Source organism: Odontomachus brunneus, unplaced genomic scaffold (assembly GCF_010583005.1).
Source record: "Odontomachus brunneus isolate Ranch 3 - 2012 unplaced genomic scaffold, Obru_v1 Obru_scaffold_014, whole genome shotgun sequence".
In the NCBI taxonomy this organism is placed as follows: Eukaryota; Metazoa; Arthropoda; class Insecta; order Hymenoptera; family Formicidae; genus Odontomachus; species Odontomachus brunneus.
Genome location: NW_022639464.1, coordinates 1922573 through 1949072, shown reverse-complemented (window position 1 = coordinate 1949072; position 26500 = coordinate 1922573). Strand labels below are relative to the sequence as shown.

The window sequence follows — 26500 nt, the reverse complement described above, 5'->3', positions numbered from 1 at the left end:
CTAGTAGTTCCTTTTTTTATAACCTCTGTGTAAAAAAACTGATAAAAATGTATCAATAGTTCTATTAACTCTTTAAATATTATAGGGAGGGGGCGAGGAGATATTAGTATTTCAACTATTTTTTCTTTATTTTTGGTTTTTTATCTTTATTCTTTATTTCTAACTAATTTTTTATCGACAGAGATAGTCGATTTTTTATATTATTACTATATATTTTTATAAACATAGATAACTAAAAATAACTATAAAATAATTTTAACACTTAATTATTAATTATAAACAAATAAGTGAAAAGGGCACATTAAAAACAATCAATTTAAGACTGACTATTACGAATCGACATTAAAACATGATCAGTTTATTTAAAATAATTAACACTATTTTACTTTTCTTTTTTAATGTTCTGTAAGTTTTATTTTTTATAATAAATTATTGAAATATTAGTAATATTTTTTCTGCAAAATGTTTTTGACTGTATCGCAAATGTATTTTCTCTTCACATCAAAGAAATGTTGTCGTTATTTTCAGATAATGCTAAAAGCAAGATTATTAATTTAAAAAATTTATAGTCGCAATATTGGAATTAACATTTAGAATTTTGACTTTCTGATTTCAAATTCGTTATTAAGGACTCTGAAAGCCCTTATATGCCTCCCTTAAATTTGAAAAAAATTCTAGGGAATAAAATGTATAGCTCCGAAGGATTAATAATATAACACAGGTTTGCGAGATTTGATCTTTTGAAAAATAATAGTGTTTTCCTATGCAATTTTGTGCATTGAATACGAATCTGTCTATAAAATGTGCCTAGCACGTCAGGATTCTGAGATATTCTAACTTAAAAGTGCTAAAATGGACGTTTTTTGTCATTTTAAGGCTAGAAAAACTATAAAAACGTTTAACTATTCGTACATTTAGCCAACAGATTTGAATTCTATATGAAAAAACCTACAGAAATGTATATAGTTGGTCTTCAGCATAGTCAACTACATATAACATTAAAATGAATGTGTGTTAACAAAATCCATGTTCCTGAACAGCATATTGATCCTTTCCAATATTGAACGCTATATCGTATTTATTTCCTTGAATTTTGTGTGTAAAGTTTTTAGGTTGCAAATTATGAGTTGTAAACCGAAAAATATAAAATTCGAAATTTTAAATGGAATAAAATGACAAGAAACGGTCATCTTAGCATCTTTAGGTTAGAATATCTCGAAATCCTAACGTGCTAGGCACATTTTACGGACAGATTCGTATTTAGCGTACAAAATTATATAAAAACCACCAATAATTATCAAATAACGTTTATCCTTTATTTTTTTCCACAGACCTGTATATTCTGTTCTTCTATACTTTTTAAATTCATAACTTTTAACTAGTACATCTTGGCAAAAAGAATCGCACGTTGAAATATAAAAATCGATTTTGGAGAGGAAGAATATTTTAAAATTATATAATATGAACGTATTACTTTTTTAATATATCATTATATTTTTATATTTGTTATTTTATATATTTTTCCACTTATTTTTTATCTAACAATATCAGAATAATTTTATCATAAATAAAATATAATTATAGATTTCTTAATTGAAGATTCTATTGAATTGCATAAATATAACTTAAATATTTCATTTGGCACTATAGTTCTTTCACACATAGAGTAATAACACATTGAAAGAAAATGCTTCAATATATCCTGTAGAAAAAAAAGGATGGAGGTTCTCCCATTTTTTCTTTTCTGTTCTTCTCTCTCTCTCTCTCTCTGAAAAAAAGAATATTTTTTCATTATATTTAACTCTTGTATATATTTTTTTATATATGAATCTTTTTTATATTTTCACATTCTCTGCGACAAATTATTTATTTCAGCAAAAACCGAGGTATTTTCTAACATTATTACAAAATTTTAAAGAGAACTTTTTCTATAAATTGTACCGATGATTCTAATCCATTCAAGCTGTATCTATATCTAATTCATTGAGAGCTTCATCACTTGTACTAAGATTGCAAAAGCGTCGATTAATCCGATCAAGTTGAGAGACTGAATAGTACGATAGAGAGATCTAAAACATTTATCTTTTCATAGATTGTAGCCGGTGAACGACGATGTCGTGCTCTTACATCTTTCTTAATGTTACGAAACGGATGATATATTATCCATTAAGATACACTAAGCGTAGATGTTGCAGTTTGAATAGCTTTGAAATTTTTGCCAATAGCAGCGTTGCGTACGTAGAAATGACGAAATTACTTATCAGCGATTAAGCGTTTCATAAACTCATTTAAAATCTCTGATTAGTAGTGACATAATTTACGACTTATATTGGGACTGAATCGTTGACATCAGGAAGCTGGGCACTATGAGACGTATATAGTGTATGTGTGCGCCTAATGTCAAGAAGCATACGCATGTAAGTTATGTACTAATGCGAGCGCGCTATATCAACGAAGAGTCCACACGAGAAAGCTGATGCTACGGTGATGAGCCCAACGGTGTAGGAAGGCGGAATTGATCATTTGAAATTCTGATTGCTGCTCCGAAACTTTGTCATTAGCCACATTATACACGAGATGCTCTTTTGCAAAAACTGTATAATTTGTTAAAATATAGTGTAGAAGCTCCATGATATTTTCAGCTGAAACGGAATATTTATGTACTTTTGCATATTATACTTTCAAGTTTATGCTAATATGTCGTGTAAAATGTAACACATTCTTGAGGAAGTTGCTAGATAGTACCCAGTAATATTTCATCAAAATTTTAATTACACATAACAACAATCTTATTATTCATGATGATTAGAACGTGTATATAGATATGAAATTAACGTTCAGCTCGAATTATAGCGTGAAACATACTTACATGTTCATTTGCGTAATGCAAGAAAGCTCGTGCGATCAAGAGTCGACCTGTCAAACAGCGCTACGCTACTGGCAGGTGTCTTCCCGTATCGAACGCGAATAGCGTTCGTCTCGCAGTGGTGAAACTATAATGATGGTGTCCTTCTCACACCAGAAGCGAGGGCATATAAGGTGGGATGTTCTGGCCTCAGCTTCATCAGTACCAAACATACACGACAAGTCCGCCAAGCCAGCAGGTTTAAGGTCGGCCGTCATGAGTCTTACTAGGATGCATGTAAGTAATCGAATTAATATTACTTTGTGATTATTTCTATATATTTGGTGTCTTGTGCGATCTCCTCTTTCCTCCGAATCCACTTCCCGTGTCTCATTAACTAATAATGTACTTAATTTTTAGTTTATAATGTATTACATTTCGATTATGTATTCTGAGCTGTCAGAAATTATGTTTGGAAAATTTAGCGAAACATGAAAAATCTTTATGTTAGAGTTTATTAATATTTTTATCAAATATTGTTATTAATGTATTGCTTGTTTTTTTAAATTTATTCCATTTTCTTAAATTTTGTTGTGACGGACCTGATATGCAGAATATAATACATAATGTATTACACTTTTCAGCGTTTCTTCTTTATAATTACATCGTTTACTCGTGTCCTATGCTTCTATGAAAATTGTTGACAAACATAATTGACAGGGATAATAGTTTTTGTATTAACTGATACAAACACACTTTTTACTAACAACGTCTAAAATATTTTATGATTATAATGACGAATCCCTAATATCGAGAGAGTAAAAACATAAAAGTCATCATAAATAACTTTTATAGCTATAATTTGGGTAACTAGAAATCTAACGGCTGTGTATTGACTTTAATATTAATAACATATTATTGGCAGAATTGATTGCGCGGCACTTCCGTTGCAGCTGTTCCACGTAAATCTAATAATCTCACCGATTGAAGTCTTCATACTGAAAATCCCCGGGAAAAATTGTAACGCAAATTCCCAGTAACATGTCACGCGTACACGTGTGCAACGCAGCTTTTCGTTGCCGCTCCAAAAAAAATATTTTTTTTTCACTGCCGGTCGCTTCCTGGACTCGACCGGACGTAATTGCGGTGAAAGTGTTTCGGATTTTTCACTTACCACGAAGATAAAGTAGTCGCGGCAGATGCTCTTGAGTAAGTCAGTGAAAGTCCTCGAGGATGAGCCACGCATCTCCCAATTCGTAATCGTGAGGATCCGATCGCACTTTTTCACGCATTAGGTAACTAGCGGTTTTGTGCCAACGTAACAGTTTAAGATCTTCGTGAAATTTGACATTTCAATTGCGACACGGGATTCGCGCTGCTACTTGTGTCTGTATATATACGCCATTAATTTTGATTAATCCACATGCTGACGACGGATTACAATCAATTACTCTCGACACATATTTTTATCCGCGTCAACTGTTACATATTCATCATCTTATTAATGTCTGAATTATGATTTGATAGGATCTGGCGCTTAATTAGAGATATCAAATTTTTTTATATCTTTTTGAAAGAAATATAAGCAAAAAGTTGATTGATCTAATTCTTACAAAAATATAACGCGATATATCAATCTGAATTTTATTGAACGCGAGAGAAACTGTAAACATTAAATTTACGTCGTTGTAATTTATAACTACAATAAGATCGCTTTTATCGCACTTTCTTTATATGTGTGTGTGTGTATGCGCGCGCGTGCGTGTTCATTTACAAAGTCCACTTAAAAAATGTCAAATTTAATATATATTTACAACTTAACACACGTGTACTTCTCTTCACATATACTGCATACATATTTCTGAAAATATATTAAAATTTATAAAAATTTATATGAATTAAAATTATATAAAATATTAAAATTTTATTAAACTTATGACCCTAAACTTGGATAAAATTTATCCAGATTAACTTTTTAAAAGTTATCATTCTTAAAAATATATGTTTTGTCATTCTATTAAAACTTTTCTTAATTTACGTCGTTGTAATTTATAACTACGATAAGATCGCTTTTATCGCACTTTCTTTATATGTGTGTGTGTGTATGCGCGCGCGTGCGTGTTCATTTACAAAGTCCACTTAAAAAATGTCAAATTTAATATATATTTACAACTTAACACACGTGTACTTCTCTTCACATATACTGCATACATATTTCTGAAAATATATTAAAATTTATAAAAATTTATATGAATTAAAATTATATAAAATATTAAAATTTTATTAAACTTATGACCCTAAACTTGGATAAAATTTATCCAGATTAACTTTTTAAAAGTTATCATTCTTAAAATATATGTTTTGTCACTCTATTAAAACTTTTCTTAATTTCATTGAGTTGTAAAAATATTAATAGCATTATATTCCTCAGCAATTTCTATCTAGATGAAAAAATTAGTAAATCTCGATGATTTTCCCCGGAAATTATAAGTAAAAAAAGGATATGTTAGATAATATAAAATTTATTTATGTTTAGTGTTCACATCACTTTCTAAGGTTTTAGAGTTACAATAAAGTCTTAAAAATTAGTTAGAAAATTCTCTTGCACTTTCTGTTTATGTCGTTTGCCTTGACTGTTCAAACGGAGAGCGATATTTTCAGTTACGTATTGCCATCTACGGAGTACGACGCGTTTAAAGAAAGCGGTGAAAATCGCAAGTGCACGACGAATAAAACTCGTTTTAACGATGCTGACCGACACACTTGACTGTGACCCTACAGGAATAACTCGCCTTCTCTTTTACTTCGAACGATTCCCTTACAAGGTCGCAATTGTGTTCTTGACTGCACATACCATCGGATTATCGTCCAAAGGATATCGGTAAATAACATAAATCCAACCGATACGCTTCTCAAGACATATTTCATTACGGGCAAATTCAAGCGGAATAATTCAAGCAGATTTCTTCGTGCACACGTCGAAACGATCATATGCATTCGCCAAAGAGGGAAGGGAAGTGAAAGTGCGATCGCCGTTAACGGGGCATCGAGATCGATGACCAACACATTGTTACATCGTCTCGGCGCGATTTCTTACACGTGCCCCTGACTTTCAGATTGCCGCATTCCTACTGGTGCTCGGACTCTGCTACGCGGAAAACGCCGGAAACAGAGAGATCAAGGTGAACGACTCCCTCGCTATCGAACGTCCCGTTATCGACGATGCAGGTGGCGGTAGTACGGAAGAGGAACTGGCCGACGCCGAGCGGAGCTTGCCGATCTTACCTCCGTTAATACTTCTGGATTTCGATAATGACACGACCAACGATAACGCGACTGCCGATGAGAAGTCGAAGCGTACAGTAAACAATGGTCTTGGTTACGGCTTCGACCGGAACTCATTGCACTCCCCGCGGAAATATAATTACTACTTTCCCGCCGGGAAAACCGGAACCACCGTAAGCATAGAGGAGTCCATCAGTCCGTTCCTTCCTAGGACCATCATTGAGAGAGTACAGTCGAATCAGAAACCGATCTCCGAATCGCACGAGAACTCCAGGCAGCGAGAGTCCTTCAGGGCCAGCCCGATCGATTCAGCGGCCCATCTACGAAGTCATACCTTTCAATATTATATACCCGCGGCGAAGTCTCAATCGATATTCGGACTGCGGACAAAATTGACGAAAACATCCAATTCTGAGCCTTACCAAGGATATTCTTCGACCATAAGACCCTCCGGCGAGACTTACTCGAACGAAGACTACCGAAACGGCGTATATGCCTCAACTACATCACAATCCTTGGTGTACAGTCCTACGGAAGAGACAAATTACGTTACTCCGAGCCCGCAGAGTTACACGGCCTCCACCCCAAGCGCATACACTTATGTCACACCGAGCCCAACGATGTACGAAACTGAAGAGCACTCTCAGAGATACTTAGGACAAGGTAGCCAACAAACGATAAACTTGCAGGGATATTCCAGAACGGCGCAAGGTATAGCGGAGTCTTCGACACCCAATCCCGAGGGCGTCACTTTCCTAAAGAACGTAGACGTTCAGGCGAGGACGAGTCCTCGGAGTTACGCTCGACCAGGCTTGAACGCGGTGGAACCAACTGCTTCTGGACCCACGGATGTATCTGATTATGCGGAAGGCGCTAGTCCGTTCCCTAATCTGCCTAGATACACGGTGGAAAATGGCGTTAGGTACGAGAACAAGATATTCTGGAAGTACCCAGACGGCAGGGTATCCGACGTCCCGCCTATGACGTATGAAACGTACTCGGAGTACCCGTCATTAGCGGCCTTACAAGCTGCCAAGTCTCAGGAAACATCGTCTATTTATGAATCTGTCTCCACGGAGAACAGCGTGCTTTCTCAGGGTCCCGTGCAATTCCCGATGGCGCCGGAAAGTAGCGCGCCGCCGAGTCCCTTCATCTCAGCTGAATCTCTATCGAGATTACCGCAGCAGCAAGTGTATAGGCTGGGCTACCAGAACCTCCTAGGACAAAAGCAGATTGTTGCGCAACAGGCCAAAGCAGGTAGCGGAGTGTCGCCCGCGTATACGATCACTTCGACAACTCCTTCGCCACCGAGAAACTCCTTCAGGATGAATAGGAAGAAGGGTCGATATGAATCGACGGTGCCTCGTCCTATCTCGAGGTACATGGTAAACAGTCCGAATCCAGAGTACACCGACTCTCGTACCACACAGAGTACTCCTGGCACGACATCCACTACTTTCTTCGCCCAGACAGGTAATACAGTTATTCGTATTTTATGTTTCATCGTATTATGAGTTATACAAGTTATTACGAATGCACAGAAAAAACAGTGTGGTTGGCTGACTCATAAATCTGATTATACCAACTACATTAATAACAAAATACGGAACAACTGCTCATGTGATTGCACATAACTAATACCATAGAATTATCACTGAGTTATCAGTGATAGTATCTGATTGCTCCAATCAGAATCCACAATAAATGTCATCCCAACTAACTTTTGGTTGCCACAAATCAAATCAACTACATTGATTAACAAACGGATATTTTCGATCACAGATATCGATGAATTTTTGTATCCGATCAAGAAACATCCGATGAGAAATATCGGTTCATAATTTTTTATTGGTTTATCTAATGAAATGCCATTATGACCGGAAGTATTCAATTAAATTTAATCGGATATCCAGACCGGGTATAAAAATTCATTGGTATTTTGATTGGAAATATCCGTTTATTAATTTTTTATCGGAAATTTCTCTCAGTGAAGTAGTAATACCTCAGTTATATCAATTATACGCACCATCACGCAAAGATATCAATTACCATCACGTAAAGAAAATTATGATGGTTATATATATACAGGCTCTCGAAATATACAACTATATCAAGAACATTCTAGGAAAATAAAAATCAAACACTGATATTGGAGTGAATATTTATAAATATTGGGAGAATAATAATGTTTGACACTGTTAACTCACGCATTGAATAGGTTTTTCAGTATCTATAAAAATACACGGTGAATCAATTTTCCATGTCAAACCGACCTTGATTCTCAATTTTTAATATTAATATTAATTAACTCTTTATGTTTACATATCATTTAATTCGTTTTAATTGCGCGAAATCGTGGAGTTAGTTATAAGAAAGACTAATTAATATTAATAAATTGGAAATCAGAGTCGGTTTGACATAGAAAGTTGATTCAATTCGTACGTTGATGTACAAAAACTGGGATATCTTATTCGGCGCGTACTGTCAAACATTATTATTTTTATAACATTGATAAATATTTGAAACACCAACTTTCGGTTTTTATTTTTGCCTAGAATATTGTTAATATAATTATACTTAGGCTGATACCACTATACTGTTTATAACTAAATATTTCTGATTATGTGCATCATATCTTTTTACTCTCCTGTACATATTTTATTTATATCAATGTATGTAGTATATCAGTCCTTTAAGAAAAATTACAATCATATATTTCTTATATTTTGGGATTCTTATATATCGAAGAAACTGAATTTAATTAGGAGGATAACCAAAGGATAAATCAGTCATATGCTTTTTTATGTATTTATCGTGAGAGAGGAACTCACGTAGTAGAAAAAAATAAAAAAAATGTTTATCTTTAGAACATAAGCATTTTCTCCTGTAAGTTTTATTAAAATTGGAGTAATATTACACTTACAAAATAAAGACAACTGATTTAGGAATATTTTGGAACATCTTAAAAGTTGGTGTTATAATCGTTGTTCATCGTGAGTGAATAAACTTAAGTGACGTGTTATTAAGAAAAATGAAATGTATGATACATTATTCTTATTTACTTGCAAATGTATGTTACATTATTTTGGGTAACATAAAAGCAAGTTTCATTAATAAAATGACTGAAATCGAGCATATGAACAAAATAAAGTCGGCTACTATTTAAGGGCCGGTTATAAAGATTTTTTTATGAAAATCCTGCAACTACTAATCAAGATATATATACTAATCAAGAAATATTCTTGAGTTTGTAGACAACTTAAAAATATATATGGTTTGCAGGATTGTTGCAAATATAAAAACATAGGAAAAAGTTGTTTCTATCATGTTTGTACAGTCAATCACAACAATTTCGAGTAGTTGTCTAAGAAGTTTTAATTTCAAAATTTTTTAAAATGTGACATGTGATCTCAATCTCTCGGTCATATCACGGGCGTGATAAAAATTTAAAACTGCGTTTTCAGCTGCAACTAACCTGTCTAAGAAGACCAACACTGGCGGAAAGAATTTGGGGGGCTACTCGAACTTGCAATACTCGGATCTTTTGAACTATAATCCATCAATCTCGCAGTACATCAAGAATCCCGCGTCCATCCTCAACGTGCAGCCCACCTTTGTACAAGCTGGAAACTCTTTGATACCCGTCATTATCTTAAGAGTGGATGGCGTACCTCCTATACCAAAGTCCATACCGAATGTGAACTTGAAGGCACTCTTGCAGCAGTACCTCGTTCAGTATGCCAACAGTATCGAGGAATTAGCGCGGCCCACTAATTATGATCTTGGCGATGATCAGCTCACGAAAAATCAAAATTCGTTTTCTATAAATCACCTACGAGAACTGGCGCGATTGACACAAAACGCTGGCCAAGATCTGATTGGTAATCCAACGGAATCTTACCTTGGTAGATCGAGTTATGAGACGAGCAACTTGAATGCCGAGAATAGTCTCTCTAGCGGGAAATATGGTCAGCGCACTGCGGCAAGGCCGAAAGTGAAGAGCGTGCAGATCGTGGAGGATCCGAGATTCACGAATTACAGGGACAAAAACTGAATCGCACGTAATCGGTATAAAGTAGAAAGCTATGGATAGATATCTTAACTTTCATGTCCTGTTACTTAATTCGCGCGCTTCAGAAAGAGCAAAAAAAGATTATTGTTCTTTTAAAAATTTATTATCACGTTATCAGTAGACGTTAGCATATATATTGCGATTGTAAAAATAGATGATTTCTAAAAAATGTGAGAAATTCATTATTTTAACTTTTATATATATATATATATTTTTTTTTTTTTTTTTAAGAAATTGTAGCATAATACATACATATTAATATAACAAATTTGTATAAGTAAATAATTGACAACACGAAGGAGCATGAAAGTTAAGTGGGAACGATAGATCTATGTAACGATACGACATTGGCTACTGGCACTGATATCACTAATGATACCCGGAATATTTTTTAAGAGTATCTTTTCTTTTGTGCACTTTTATATCTAATATGCGAACTCTACAAAGTATTAAATAATTATTATTTACATTGAATATGGCACACATCATCACTTCGGTCTCGCGTATGAGACGCATCGTGCCATGAAACAAGTTAAGAAAATGAAAGGCGACAATCAATAATAATTAGCGATATGAGATAGTATTTAATGTGGGATTGTGCAATGTATTATTATGTTTACAATAAGTACCTGCGCTACTGATTTACTGAAAACCTGTGGAGTCTGTTGGGATTAATAACGCCAACCGTTTTCGATAAAGCAGTAGTAACCGAAGCAGACTTGTGCTTCGCGAACGCGTACCTATTAAAAATTAGCCAAATTTCCACACTTCAGAAAGGTACCTTATAAATCTTAGCGTTTAAGGCCTCTACGAGAATTAAGGTAATCATAACTTGTATACTGCATATTGTAAGCAATAAAAAATGCCAGTAAAGAAGATTCTTTTAATAGAAATTAAGTTTCTATTATTTGTGTCCGAAATATGTAATAAAATTAATTATTATTTGGAGGGGAAATAATTCTTTCGATAGCTCGTGCTTCTTATCTATTAAAAAGTTTCGCATCCTATGTTTTGCATATTATATTTACAATTGAAAATTGTTTCTCCATGAAGTTTTTAATCTATAAAGTATCATATTATATCGTAAAAATAAGCTTTACCCTTTTAGATATGTATGGCCATATTTTACTAAATAAAGTTAATTGCAAGTACTATGCGGTGCAGAGAGTTGGATAATAGCGTTTATATGTGCAGACAAAAAAACTTTACGTAATTACATAAATTTTAGTGAAATATCAGCCTGCATATAGAACTGCTAATATAAACTTCTCTGTCTTGGTTTATTTCTCTGATTTCATAGCTCTATAATCTTGTGTTGTCCCACTTTAAGGTAGTTATTTCACGACAATATTGCTAGAAAGTTATTTTGAGTAGTAGTTACAACACGAAAAACTTCTACAAATCTCCTAATCTATATGTTATATCTATATGTTATATCTTAATATATATGTTAAGTGTTTATAGATATGATTTATGATATACAGCTTTCATACTAGCAAGAGAATATCAATCAAAACATAATGTTTAAAAACCTATACAGACGTTTTGACATATTAATACTTTGGGCTAGAATTACCTGTGTTAGGCACATGTTTATAAATATAACGTACATACCGATAGACACACACTAATGTACGTTACTAGAAGAATAACAGTGATGTTGCATTATTTTGCCATATTTTCCGCACTTTTATGTATTTATATATTAATTATAAATGTTTAAGATTACTTAAACATTGTATCTCTAATAAAATATTTAATCAAATGGCCCCGAAGGAAATATAATGCATAAAGTATTACAAAATTATTACAATTATTTGTCGTATACTTCAATTATTATCATAAATTGTTTACTTTACATATCAATTTCTTGAAAATTAAAAAGTCAACATTATAATTTTTTTATAATATTTCCACAAGTCTCTTTTATCGTCTTCTTGTTTTTGGTTAAAGCAATTAGTTGCTACTTAATTGAAAACATGATGTAGGAAGTCGACTTTTCGTACTTGTGATATACGTAGATAGTACTAATTTTTACTTCAATTATCTCAGTTTCAATCTTTGTATTGTCAACCTTTTTCTAATTGCACATACGTATCGATCCTGTTTGTCTCGATTAATATCGGTTAAAATTTCTTTTTAAAAAGATTCTTCTTAAAAAAATATTTCTTAAAAAGTAAGATAAGATTCTTAAAAAATTAGTTTATGATTAACTACCTTAAAGAGATGAAATGACGAACTTTGTAATGTACTCTTTGCAGAAAGAAGTCAATATTTTGTTGGTAAAAATTTTCGATTCCAGCATTCCTTCAAGAAATATATCTTACAATATTATTGTCCAAACAAACCAAAGATTAAGAGAAATACTCCGCAGGACGCTTTACACTTCCCAAGTAGGATTTTATCGGGGCATGCTCCAAGTCCGTAAATGCCTAAATAGGCATGTCCTTAAATAGGCTTGGCATCGTTGAGTCTAGAAAGGGCTTACAAATTCTGAGTAGAATTTCCTAAACAAGCCCTGAATAGGCGCTGTTGGGGATACCCTTAATAAGTCCTGTCATCGTTAGGCTTTTCTTAACAGAACCTGAATAGGCACTATTGGAGATGTTCCTAACTAGGCCTACCACTGTTGTGCCTACATATAGCCAAGCAAAAGGATTTCTAAAGGAAAATTCGTAAATAGGTCAAAAATAAGCACAGATGTGGATGTCCGTAGACATCAACACAATAAGACATGTACTTATATAATTCAGGGTTTCGTTCAATTTTTGAAATAGTTTAAAGACTTATAGAATTTTAGTTTACAGTCTTAGACTGAAGTAAAATTCACATAAGTTTGAAGTAAAACCAAAGTACTTATAATTTTCAAGGACCTATAATTAGAAGAACCTATGGTTCTCAAAAATACAGCATTCTTCAAAATAAGGCGGGTCCACATAAAATTCCACACAGCAAGCTTTCTGAAAGATAACTTGGAAATTATATTGAAATATAACATTGAAATAATTTAGAAATATTTGTAAAATATTTTATCAAAATCTTTTTGACTAAAATATTTCAGAAATCGCTTATAATAAGTGTTGATTTATATATTTATATATAAATTTAATTAATTTAATGAAATCTTATATATGGTAAGGTGGATTTCTCCTACTTTTAATTGTACTCCTTTATAATTACTCAAAGTTTATAGTCTTTCATAATTTTATTTATTTAATAACAATCAACAAACAAAAATTTTACTATAAACATTTAAAAATAACGAAATGGAAATGCGGGATTTTGTAGACCTCACCTCATTAGCTAAGAGTTAAATTAACAATAAAAGTACGAAAAATATAATTTTTATTACAATTATATCATTTTATTAGGTTATATTATAAAAAAAATTATATTACTGTGTTAATCACAACACATATGGACAAAATGTAAGACGATTATGTCGATTGAAAAAGTAGCGTAGTGTCTAAGGCAACAAATTCATAATCCAGAGGTACCTCAGGCAGGTTCCAGGTTCGAGTTCTCACCAGTGTTAGTGAGAATTTTTAAATGTGGTGTAGCATTGGAATCAAGTAATCTAAAGTTTCCAAATAAAATCAGCAAGCGCTGTGATCTTTACGAATAGTTTCTATTAGAAAAAAATAGTACATATTCATACAGAAAAGAATATTTTTTTCTAGAGTGAATGGAACGTAGCCATTTACTTAGAGTGGATGGAACGTAGCTATCTGTGTTCAGATAGGGTCTACATCGGCGTGACAGAATAGGGCCTCGTCAGATTTACAAATTGGGCCCTGACTTACAAAAGCGATCTACAATAGATGGAGTAAGGAGTAGGAGTAGAAGTAAGACGAAATGGAAATAATTTCGCTTAGACCCGATTTACAATAAAGTTTGCCCGTCTACATCACATGGAGTAACAGCTGAAGTAAGGAGCTGGAGTAAGGGAATAAGCGAATAAATTATTTTCATTTCGTCTTACTCCTACTCCTACTCCTTACTCCATTTATTGCAGATCGGACCTTACATCTCTATACAGGGCCTATTCGGGCTTGTCTGAATGGCGCCTGGACAGAAATGGGGAAAAACTATCTAGGGCCTTTACAAGCCCTCTTTTAAATTCCTATCCGGGTTTTTAATGGCGTACATACGTATCATCAATTTATTAGGAAAAGTTGGTAAACGCATTTTCTACTAGAGTGCGCTTACTAACTTTTCCCGATAATATTATGATATATATGCACATATAAGCAAAGTAAAAGTTTCCGTTTTAACATAAATTGTTATCGATTCACGAGTTGCACATCAGCGATCATCGAGCGCAATTACGCATTTTACTCGGTACGGAGAACGAGTAAACGCTCTCTTGCGAGTGCCAGTGCACGTATGCGTGCATGTGCGCGCGTTATGCGCGCATCAGAGTATAATACTCGAATTAATAAGAAGATGCGCACGCGTGGGCGCGCGTGTTTGGAGATATATATCGATGTGACCGGTGCCGTTGAACCGAGCAATTAGCGTTAATTGTCTGGCTGGAACGTGAGGAAAAAAAAAAAGAAAAAAAGAAGAGAGGAATGTTTTAACCCGCTCTAGTCATGGCAGCGGTGTTAATTCCACGTTTTCACAACGAGAAGTCCCGATGATATCTACGTTCCAGCGCGGCACGGCAATTAGGCTCAAGGCATTAAACTGAACACCCGAGGAACTACACGCAGGGAAAAGATCGGCTCGTGTTCGTTACACACGGACGTGCACCTTCGTTTCCACGCTGCGGCGCGGACCGGGAGGAGTAGGCACACTAGGCATAATGCGTGTGTTCTAGAGCGCATAAAGCCACGGTGGAAAAAGTACTGGTCGAGTAGCGAGCCGAATCCGCCACATTCCGACGCAATCGGAGACATGGAGAGTGCGGAGGCTGCGAAGCACCGGAAGCGCGACTCGTAATCGATACGGTCGCAAACGGGGTAACGTTATGCTACAGTCCCTGGGCGCATCCCCGGGTGCGTTCAGTTTTGCTGGCTAGAAAACGTCCGGCGATGTATCTCGCGAGATGGAAAATTGCCGCGTGGCTTTACGACGCGCGTCCGTCGCGCATTCGCGCGATCACGAAACAAGCGATTTTGACTCGAAATGAGGGTTTTATGGGACATGAGCCGCGGCAAGATGTGGCGGATCTCTACTTCCGTACATGGTGATTCCGCTGCTCGAGTTCCATAGTAATGACGAGTGTGGATGCATACTGTGATACGGTTGGACAACATTTCCCCGGGCGCGCTCGCGTGTCACGAATGAAAGTATCCATGCGGCTGTGTAGTCTATAGGATAATATTTAGAACGATATTTTTCACTTGGCCACCAGACTGTATAAAGAAAATCGCGTATCTACTATGTGGCTCAGTTCTCGCGTGGAAGCTCACCACGCAGGGTCCTTCGGATTATTCGAGGCGAGGATACGAGGCGCGGATGGTCGCAGTCAGTGGTTTACGTGGAGTATAGTGTGACATTCTTTCTAATTGTGTTTTCGGATTTTCGGACAACAAGTCAACGCATTTTCGGCAAAAATGATTTTTTATTATGTAAGTATTTGGATTGAGAAGTGTGTGTATGTGTGTATTTTGTGAAAGAGTGCAGTCGTCTATTATGCGGTGGCTAAATCAAATGGCTGTTTTGACTGGTGTGCGGATAAATTGAGAAAAGAAATATATATACTAAAAATTTAATGTAAATTTATTAACTCGGGGCGCGAGACGAATGTCATGTCATGTCATAAGAATTGCAATTAATACACAGAAAAAAGGTTCATTCGAATTAAAAAAATTTCTGGTGAAATATGAATGAGCCAGATATTTCCGTTGAACTTATCAGAATTTCGTTCAAGTTAACAATATTTCTAGTTAACATAAACATAATTCTAATAACTTCAACTGGAATTTCTTATTTCATTCATATTTTATTTAATTTGTTTAATTCAAATGTTTTTTTCCATATAATAATATATTTTCTCCATGTATGCAGAACGGTGCCAAATATTTTCAGACATAAACATTGCATTACACAAATATTACATAAAGAAGAAAGCATATTAACATCTATTTTTAGTCGTTTAATATCTTAAGTGATATTCTCGAAAAAATTTCGTAGTAAAATTTAAAATTTATGTATAAACTTTAATTAAATTTATATATAAATTCAATTTATTTTTTATTTATTTAAACTGTATTTTTGTACTGAAGACAAATGCTAATAAAAATTAGGTATATATTATATTTTATTTTTCAAAAATTTTCAGAGAGAATAACAATAAAGAGAAGTAATCTAAATCTAATATATAAAATTTAAATCTAAATATATATAAAAAGCCGCTTTTTTTATGAATCACGCAGTTATTTTAAATCACTACTGAATAAGTTAATTATATATGTAAAATAATTTCATGTGTGTTTTTCTTATTATGAATATTTTATTAATTCATAAATATTGCCTGCAGTTTAACAATGGTATTTATTTCAATAATAAGTTTAACTAGAAACAGTTTGTGTAAGCTTACAATTAATAGCTTGGTTTAAAAAATTCTGCCTGCTTAAGTTTATAATAAGATAAAATTTCATCCAAGTCGCAGTTTCAATATTATCTTAAATTATCTTAAAACTAATTTGAATCATTTGTCTGAGAATATTACATTGACACACATATATGAAAAACAATAATTTTATTAAAATTATTTTTAAGAAACTGATTATTTTGACAAAAATATTTTGATATAAATAATTTTCATAACATTATGCAGCATCATTATGATTATCAATATTTTAATTAAGGAAATTAATTATTTATTTATGAGGAAAATAAAGTACATGCGAAATCATATTGAAATTATATTACGAATTACGGAAAAATCACCGTGCATCCCGGAATTTACCTTCCGGTGCGATTAGAAATCCGATCGATAAAATTGCTACCGACTACATAAAAACGTGTACTTTAATGATGTTCATTCCAATCGACAAGTTCGACCGACTTTTTTAACGGTAGGCACGAGGAATTACATAGTTCAAATTGGCTAAGTTTTCTCTCCAATTACTTTTCACCGACACTCTCTAAACGGTCGGAGCCTTTTGTGTTAGGCACTTGCATTTCTGCATATTACAAAGAAACAGTCATTCATAATACACACAATTGCATTTTGTGCTTCACAAATCTCTTTTGTCCCCCAAAATGGTGAAATTAACGATACGCTTGTATGGGGACCCATTACTGTCAAACAGACTCGAGTGCTCGTGCGTCAGTGAGAAAGTCTACGAAGATTTGCTTCCGTGCACATCCAGTCCTTATTTCGCACACGCTCGCATTTTACTTTTCTAGTCTGCTTTTCTTTTCTAGGTCATCTCCTTGACGAAACAGCAATTATCACTATTTACTATCATGCATCGCTTATCCAAACTTTGCAATGCATATGTCGCTTTCTTCTTTAGTAAAACTTGCGATATTCTGGAGATATATTTGTAAAATCTTACGCATGCTTATGGTAATTTTGCGTCGTACATATCGTTAATTAATGTTGAGTACATGCTAATATTAGTTAAATAACGTCGCATATGTCTTTCTGATAAAAACTACTTTTCTAATAAAATGTAATCTTAGTTAAAATATATTCTACATAAAGAAAAAAATTAGTTATGCCTTTTTTATATTTTATTTTACATGTGTCCCGCGGCTTTTAATCGTTATTTTTAATCTCCGTAGGTGGTATTGCTGTTTCTTAGTTGGCCACAAGCGAGATGCACGGAGGACACCGACATGAATGGAGAAGAGATTTTCGATCAGCTCGCAACTGCATCAGAGAACATGGTGCATGCCGTGAGATATTCGAATGCGTCTTCGAAGAGTCTCGAAGAACAACTCCCGAGTGTTCCATCCTCAATAGGTGCGACGGTACACTATGAAAATTCCAATGGTTTTGTACCCATAATACCCACGAACACTCCGTCGTACGACGAATCAGACTCTTCGTCACTCCAGACTGATAATCTCGAAGAGCAGGATGACCAGTCCGAAGACAGCAACGCGACAAACGCTGTAAGTGCTCGAGATAGCTCGACCACGAAGCCAAAAAAGCTCGAAGAAGACTTAGTGTACTCCTCGGAAGCGAGGATCTTTCTGAATTTTCCTGGATCGCTGACGAATCGCAGATCTTTCGATTTGCAGGAAAAGCCGAATGAGTTTGAGCTGCTAAAGGTCAACAACGACACTCCCGCGGTGGCCAATTACCAGGACTTTTATGAGAACCTGCGCAGCACGGTGAACACCGAAATCGACAGCCAGCCGGACGAGACTTCTTCGGGGCTTGCAAACGGAGAAAGGGGGAAAAGAATCGAAAGCTACGTGCACAATTATAGGCAGCCACAGAAAACTAAAAATAAAGATCCGTATAATCAGTACCACTCATACAGTGACACGCAAGACATGAAGAAACTTACTTACGAAGCGGAGAAAGTCTCCGGCAATTATCACCAGCAGAATGCCGCGAACTACAACGGTCACGGGCAGAGCGCTGTCAGACATAATGTAGCGGCGTTCCCGTCCTCATCAAGGACGAATTACGAGGTCAACGAACTCACGCACAGCAATCCCTCAGGCGGAACTTATGACAATGTAGCGGAATCATCGAAGCCACGCCAAAAATTCTCCAAGCCGGTTGTGGTCGCCGAGCCGAGCACCTACAAGATGGAGTTTAACAACCAGTTGCACAATAGCGACAACGATTATAAAACTTCGAGGAATTTAGAGTCCTCCAGTTCGTCGGAGACGTCGAATCACTACGACCCTTACAACGATAATAGACAGCGCAGTTATCATCGCACAGAAGATTCGAGGAATTTATCGGACGAGAGCTCGGATTATTCCGAGTACATCGAGCGGCCAAGAAGAGTGCAAAAGAATCGAAGACGCCCTCCGTACTCTGACTCTTCCAGGAAGCTTCCGAAGGAACATCGAGGCACGCTGGCTAACAACGCCGAGGAGCAAAACAATCATAATTACAACTCCTCCAGACTGAAATCGCAGCGACACAGAGTGAAAGCGAATCCATGGACCAATGACGCCAGCATAAATCTTCAGGAGGAGAGCGTCGAAGACGTCAGGCACGATATCAGAGTCAGTGACACAGAAATTAAGAACACCAAGGTGCAACATGGTTCCAGGCCGAAGAACATCAACACGTGGAGTCAGATATCGCCGAGTCTCGAGATTTCTCATTCCAACGGAATCGAGCTCGATCAAATGGAGAAGCCGAAATATGTCTTTCCTCTTAAAGTTAACTTCGTGCCTGTGACGAATTTTGACCATGCAACCGCGCTGGGTAACAGCCAAGGCTTCGATATCTCCAACGCGCTCCTACAGAATATGGTGACCGCTTCGCCAATCGGCACGTACACCACGAGCACTCCTCTTTTGAGCACACCGCCGTCAATCCTCGGTCAAAATCTGGCGATATCGAAGAATTTGGTGAACACAGCGAACCTAGGTGTGTCCACGTCTGTACCCGACATCATTGTCGGACAGAGCTCCTTCCAAAATCCCATGCACACTGTCGTGCTTTCTCAGTCGAGTGGACAGAACAAGGTCGCGGACACGGTGAGAACGTCCTATCTGCCGAGCACTATAGCACCAGTTTTTACCCTCACGTCTAGCCTGACCCCGACACTGCAGAGTATACCACTTCAAAACGTCCAGAGTAATGTGACACCGCGAACTGCTTTCGCTGTAACACCGACTCCCACCACAGTTGTCCAGCATGTACCGATTAATCAAGTGCATACCGGTGTACAGCAACTGTTAGTACCGCAACCGACCGTCCAGACGTTCCCGAGTTTCATACAGACGCCGGTTCAAGCCAACACGGGGTACCAGATCCAAGTAAACCCTCACGGATTGCAAGGTCAGAATTTGATGAACCACGGCAACTTGCAGATGCAAACTCTGCCGACACCCACGTTGCTATCTAGCCAGGCGATACCGGAAACCAGAATCAACATGTTGCCCGTGGAGTCACAGAGCAAGAAAAACACGTACACTGCTTCCGGCGGGAACCTTCTGGCTACCGCGAGCCTGGCTGTCGGCCAAAACGAACAAAAGGCGACCAACATCAACTCGTATTATTTGCATAATACTCAGCAAGTTACCAAACCTCAAGAGGAAGGCTACCAAGTGGTGAAACACATCGATATGACGCCGAAAACGAAGACGTACTTTCAAGCGAATCAGGTAGTGCCGACTATACTGCAGCCCAATCCAACTCTAAGCGGCATAGCTACGAACATTCAACAATACGTCAAGTTGCAAGGCAACGGCGCTGAAGATGCTGTACAACAGTTGCAGATGCAGTTAAACAGAGCGCAACTGTTGAAGAACAACAGACCGAGCGTTACTTTACAAACCGCCGACAACGTGGTCGGCCACTCGAACAGCGTGAACGCGCATCTGCCGAACGTGGGCACTAAGAATGTTGAGATTGTGAATCCTAACATCAAGCCGAGCCCGATTGACACGACCGTGAACACGTTTGATACATTGCATTATCCGGCGACTGTCTTGACAACGCCTATTCCGATCTTCAGTACGATTGGCCCGATCACTCCGCAAACCATCAATCTTCAGAATTACGTGGACTCCTTGACGGAAACCGGCACCAAAGCTAAGCATTTTGGCACGGTGGACCTTAAAACGGCGCAGAATCAGGAACGACCGATGTATAATCCCATCAACTTCGTTCCCAATGTCGATATCATAAAAAATCAGCACGCTCTCAACAATAAATCGCCACCCAATGAACCTGTCCGACAGGGTCTGAATCTGGTACCTGTCATGCCTGGAGGGAACTTCTTCAAGCCGTCGTTTACGGCGCAAAACGAGCTAATTTTGAAACCGAAGCTAGCCTCGGACCTGCAGAATTATGCTGAGGAGATGTTTAAGGAGTCGTTGAAGACGATGTACAACTCACAAAAATGGAACAACGACAAAAGGCTGCCTGGAGTTAATCAAAATAACTCTGAGGCGAGTGACTTGGCGAAACTGAGGCTCGAAGTGCAAAAGCTGACGGCTTCTCTGTCGGAGTCGAAGTACAAAGACCAGCTCGAAGCGCATCAGAGCGAAAATAAAGTTCGCACGACTGACGTGCCTAAGTCCTCGAGCAGTAAGAAGAAACCGGAAGCGTTGCTGGCGACCTTGGAGCATCTGCTACAGACTCGACCTACCGGGCCGATACATATCTATCATGGCACCAGTAGGCCGAGTCGCATACCGAAACCCTCGGGAGATTCGAGTTTCGATTTCCGCGACGAGTTCTACGACGATAGTCACCTGAGAGAATTCCTCACGCCACCAAGACCGAGTCATCTCCGCACGAAAGGCGTCTTCCACGAGAAACCCATAAAGAACAAACGACCAGGAGCAGCGAGGTTCAAGAACGGGAAGGTGACCTTGAGGAAACCTGGAAGGGGACACTCGTCGTCCAGACCAAACGGGTTGGAAACGTCTGCCAGTAATATAAACGTGCATCTGGATGGAACACATTATCATATACCAGCTTTTGATATTGACAACATGGACTTCGAGAGCAAGCATCAGTCGTCCTACAATACCTACCCGACATTCACCACGTCGTCGCCGGATATCTTCAACAATATACTAAGAGAGCTCAGAACAAACAACAAGAATTACGACATCAATCATCCCAGAATGCACAATCTGCTCGGATTATTGATGAAGAACAAGCAACTGCCAAATAGGAGCACGCAGAACTATCGCGACAAGGATCAGCTGAGGCAGTTCTTTGACACTGACAGGCGCCAACTGCAGCAGCAGTTTTACGACGACGCTCTGAAGGATTATATCTGGAATAAGTTCGAAGGTGCGTCGCAATCCGACATAATCGCCAATAGGAAAGTCTATTCGGGGAACGGCGCTGCGTAAATTCGAAATCTAAAGTACAAGCAAAACGTCGATCACGCGATGTGCTCGTTGGGTCTGCGAGTGACCCGTAAATCCGCACGCGGAGGGACTAGAATTAGGTGGTAAACGCGTTTACCTTCGTCCGGTAACGGGCGATTTCTTCTCGCCCGCTTTTCGCATCAATGAAAGCTGCATCGCGCCAGCATCGTTCGCGCCGCTCTCGCACTGAGAAATGTTAAATATTGAATTATTAGTAAGTAACATTTTATACGGAAGTTGTAAAAGTAATCGTTAGTGTCGAGTGCGCTTGTATGGAACGCTCGACTGAGGGAGAAGGAACGACTCATTAATCATTTATAAGACGCTAGCATTGTACATATTAACTTAAATGAAAATATATCGTCTTGTTATTTGTACGGCGTTTGTTGCGCCCGTTTGTTTTCTCTTTCCGTCGATGTTCTCTCTCACCTATATGTCCAAAGACGCAATAAACAGAATTTATAACAAGAAAGTCTTTCTCTGCGAAAAAACGGTGGAGATAATTTGAAGGAAGAGACACGTGGGATATTAGTGAGATTTTATTCCAATTACAAAACACATTTGCATAAATCTATATGCACTTTTGTTTTACCTAAATATATAGTAAATATCTTTTATGTAATGCGCGCAGAATGGATTACATTATACTAAATATCTTTTATATCTAAAGATCCTATATAAAAGCAGATTTAAGTACGAAAAAGAAAATAAAAAATTTATATATTTTCGATAACTCTGCGAAGCACTTTTTTCACTATCGTTTTCCTTTCAATAAGAACAAAATCAACATGAGATTTCCACATCAGTATTCTCGAGGTATTTTAGATTCATTAACATTCATAGCACTGCTTTCAAGTCTTGTCGTAACAAAATCGGATAAGGATTTCAATCTTCATCATAAAGTTAAGCTAATAAAAACATTGGACACATTATCAAGGAAAAGCTCCTATTTCCAAAACTGTATTTTTTCTTCGTTCTTGACTCGGAATATTTTTATTTAATTTCACAATAAGATAAAAATCGCAATAACTCGTTCGCCTATCTATATTTTTATATTCACGCTGAGAAATATTTGCTTTTTACATGTTGGTGAAATCTTAATATAACTTTTACAATCAGATTATTTTATTTTAACACAATTAATTATTGAAAAAACTGTGACTGGTTTTTGTCACAAAGATCGAACTGATGCAAATATAACTGTTGTTTCCGTTTGACTGCGACCATAATTCATCCGTGACCAAGGAGGAAGAGACGTTCACCTCATGAGGTATGTAACGATCATTCATTTCTAAACTTAGTGCAGCCTATGCACTTAAACCCATTGAAGCATTTTTATTGTGCAACGTTCACTTTCTCGGAAGATAACCTGAAAATTAGATAGAAATTAGTTTGAAAGCCTCACACTGATTCGCAAAACCATTACGATGGATATGGTCGCGCAAGTTTTCTTGGAATAGCAGCCAGTAATGCCGTGAAGAAAACAATCATTCTTGCGGCAAACGGTGCGCTAATTATTACTTGCAAAAGAGTACTCAATAATCTACGAAAATATGAATAATTATACTGCAGCTTGAACAGCACTGTTTTTATTGCGAAAGGCACAATGTTCATTCCATCTCTCTCTTTCCAATTTATTTAATAAACGTTTTACAACATATGAATATAATATTTCAATTATATATGCAGCAAATTAGTTTCATCTTTATTAGTCAAAAATCACGCGAGAGTCGCAGAGTTAACAGGCATTTAACTTTGCGTTTATAACAAATATATATAATAGGAATAGGAATATATATAATAGGAATATAAGGAATGATTAACGTAGTACGATAATACGCGATAACTACGATAATAAAGATGATATTTAGGTTGCACAGAAAACAAGACATACATAAATTAATAATAAAAAGATAGATCAATTGTGTACTGTGACGGCTTCACTGATCGGGAAGAAGTGAGGTGATTTGACTCGGTTTTTCTCGATACGCTTTTTGCGAGTTTAGAAAAGACCGTTCTGCAGTCTCGCATCAGTAATCGCCGAATATAAAAGATGAGAGAATGTCAGTCCCAGTCAGTTAACGTTAAACTTTGGTGTCTGCTCGTACCGACTTTACCATGTTGGTACGTTTCTCCAGTTTCTCAATAACTTTAAGTAATTGCGCGACGTGTCTCACTTAGCATATAACGCACGAACGTCTATGTGAAGTATCTGTAATATTATAACAGTGATTACTCACACGAGAATATGTAACTCGCGTCAACTTACAATTCTTTTAATACGCCAAATTGTGTGCTGTGATATTGATATATAGTATTAATATAGTGACTAATAGTATGGCCGATGTATGTTTACTTTGAAAGCTTTGAAATATGTTTTAACACGCCTTTTACATCGTTTGTTCATACCTTATTATTTGCGCACATCAATCTGAATTTCATGTAATTGCTACATGTCTTGCTTGATGATCCTTAATTAATATTCCTGTTCCTCTTTTAATTACTTCGAAAATCACATACTTTCTAACGCGCGTGATACATTTTCCAGGTTGTAAACACCATTCTCCTCATATCCACGATATGTTCTGCCACAAACATCATAATTTCGACCGACGCTTCCGTTTCACCGGTAATGTCCAGCAAATTGAAACGCGGAATCGTGACAGATCCTGAGACAGATATCCGTAATAACCAGGAGCAATTCCGAGGAGTCCAAAGTACGCCGAAGATCTCATCGCCTCAGGATATTAACTCGAAATCATCGCTTCATTATAGAAAAGCTAAAGTATCAGACACTCAGAGGGTTTCCCACGCTAACCCGAATCAGAGATCTGGTTCTCACGCGTATGGCAGCGTGCCAAAGTGGCAGTTTTCTTACGCTTCCTCTCCTATTCAGCAGACCGAATCTCGTCAGAATAGCCCGCTCGCTCCATACTTCAACCTATTGAATAATCCGAGTACGTATAAGGTTGCGACGAGCGCCGACCAGCCGCCAGATACGTCTAAATCGATCGTGTCGCAGTCGCTACAAAAAGTGCAGCAAGCATATTTTCCCAGCTACAATGCGTTTCGCTCAAACAAACCGATTGAATTGTCTAGTTTCGCCAACTTGGAGTATCCCTCGTATTCTAGTATCAGTAAAATTATCTCTCAGGACTTCCAGAACGGCATTTCGTCTCCTACCATGCAGACACCAGTTTATAAAAGCAGCCCTTTGCCAAAAGCTGTCGAATACGCGCCTATTTACGCGCCGAGCTTCCCAACGATGTCAAGTGCTACTTCGCTATTTGAATCGCCGAACAAAGCGATGTTGGCCTCCAAGCAGAATGACGAAGCTACCGTGGATGTGAACGGTAAGAAAGTCTCGGTTCCGATCATACAACTTCAGAGCGATCCCGGGTTTTCCAGTGCTTTCCCCGTATTCGAAAGTCAGCCACTTCTTTTAAACGCAAACTACCCGACCGAATCGGAGTTTGAATTTAATTTTGGAGACGTGCCAAAAGCCAACATAGTATTTCAATCGCAAAACGTTTCACCGTTTTCGTCACCTCTGTCGAGCTTTCAAGGTCATGTTGTGCCGATCCAGACGGCCAGTCCACAATTTCCGCAGTACAAAGGAGCCAGCATTGAGGTTTATTCTGTTCCAAATGTTGTTCCTAAAGTGCAAGGTAGTTACGAGTCCCTTTACAATCAACCGTTGTTACACTTTGGCAAGGAACATGTTGGCCAACTTGTTAACACTCAACAAAATGTCGTCCCTTCTTCCATTTCGACGGAGGATATCCTGGATGACGTAGAGATCATCAATAAGAAAAATCCCGAACCTCATCCTGATCATGGTGACGACGACGATGAAGAGGAGAAAGACATGAGTTTGTATCATTGGATAAATTCCATTGCCATTTAAAAAGAAATATTTAGTAAATAGCATATTTTAATCCGCCTGGAATTTATTTCACCTCCGTTTACACGAAGAAAATATTCTAGTAAAAAACGCAACAAAATGTTTAATAGTCACGAGCCATACGGAATTAATGATCGAAATTATTGGATTATACGAAATTATTATTTAGGATATAAAATAAATGGTTTTACATGCTATTATTTTTAAGACTAAGCGAAATATGAAATTTTCGTTTCCTACCAACGTTTGGTAACGAAGATAACATCACTTGATGAAGGTTTTTCTAAGTAAAATCGCGTTAATTCAAGAATACTTTAATTTCTTAACTATTAGGACCTTAACTTAGTTTCCGCCCAAAAAATACTGAGAAAAAGCATTTATTGTAAAAAATTTATTTAAAATATTT

General features: G+C 37.0%; 3 protein-coding genes across 4 annotated transcripts in view; all 3 read left to right on the top strand.

Moving 5' to 3' along the window:
* Positions 1 to 3005: 3005 nt before the first annotated feature.
* On the top strand, positions 3006 to 11541 carry LOC116841230. The gene is made up of 3 exons (XM_032808918.1): positions 3006 to 3142; positions 5962 to 7603; positions 9595 to 11541. The coding sequence occupies exons 1-3, from the start codon at positions 3122 to 3124 to the stop codon at positions 10182 to 10184; spliced, it is 2253 nt and encodes a 750-aa protein (XP_032664809.1). The 5' UTR covers positions 3006 to 3121; the 3' UTR covers positions 10185 to 11541.
* A 4069-nt stretch (positions 11542 to 15610) lies between these two features.
* On the top strand, positions 15611 to 22923 carry LOC116841239. Of its 2 annotated transcripts, XM_032808934.1 has the most exons (3): positions 15611 to 15778; positions 17946 to 18278; positions 18408 to 22923. In XM_032808934.1, exons 1-3 carry the CDS (start codon positions 15764 to 15766, stop codon positions 22170 to 22172), a joined length of 4113 nt encoding a protein of 1370 aa, XP_032664825.1. In that variant the 5' UTR covers positions 15611 to 15763; the 3' UTR covers positions 22173 to 22923. The 2 variants fall into 2 exon arrangements, with proteins under 2 accessions (XP_032664825.1, XP_032664824.1); XM_032808933.1 differs by having other exon boundaries at positions 17946 to 22923.
* Positions 22924 to 24279: 1356 nt separating this feature from the next.
* LOC116841217 overlaps positions 24280 to 26500 on the top strand; it is a 4325-nt gene continuing 2104 nt past the window's right edge. The window contains exons 1-2 of the mRNA XM_032808899.1: positions 24280 to 24314; positions 24739 to 26062. Of these exons, the coding sequence (XP_032664790.1) occupies positions 24309 to 24314; positions 24739 to 26062 (1330 nt within the window). The 5' untranslated portion in view covers positions 24280 to 24308. The remainder of the gene's footprint in view (positions 24315 to 24738; positions 26063 to 26500) is intronic.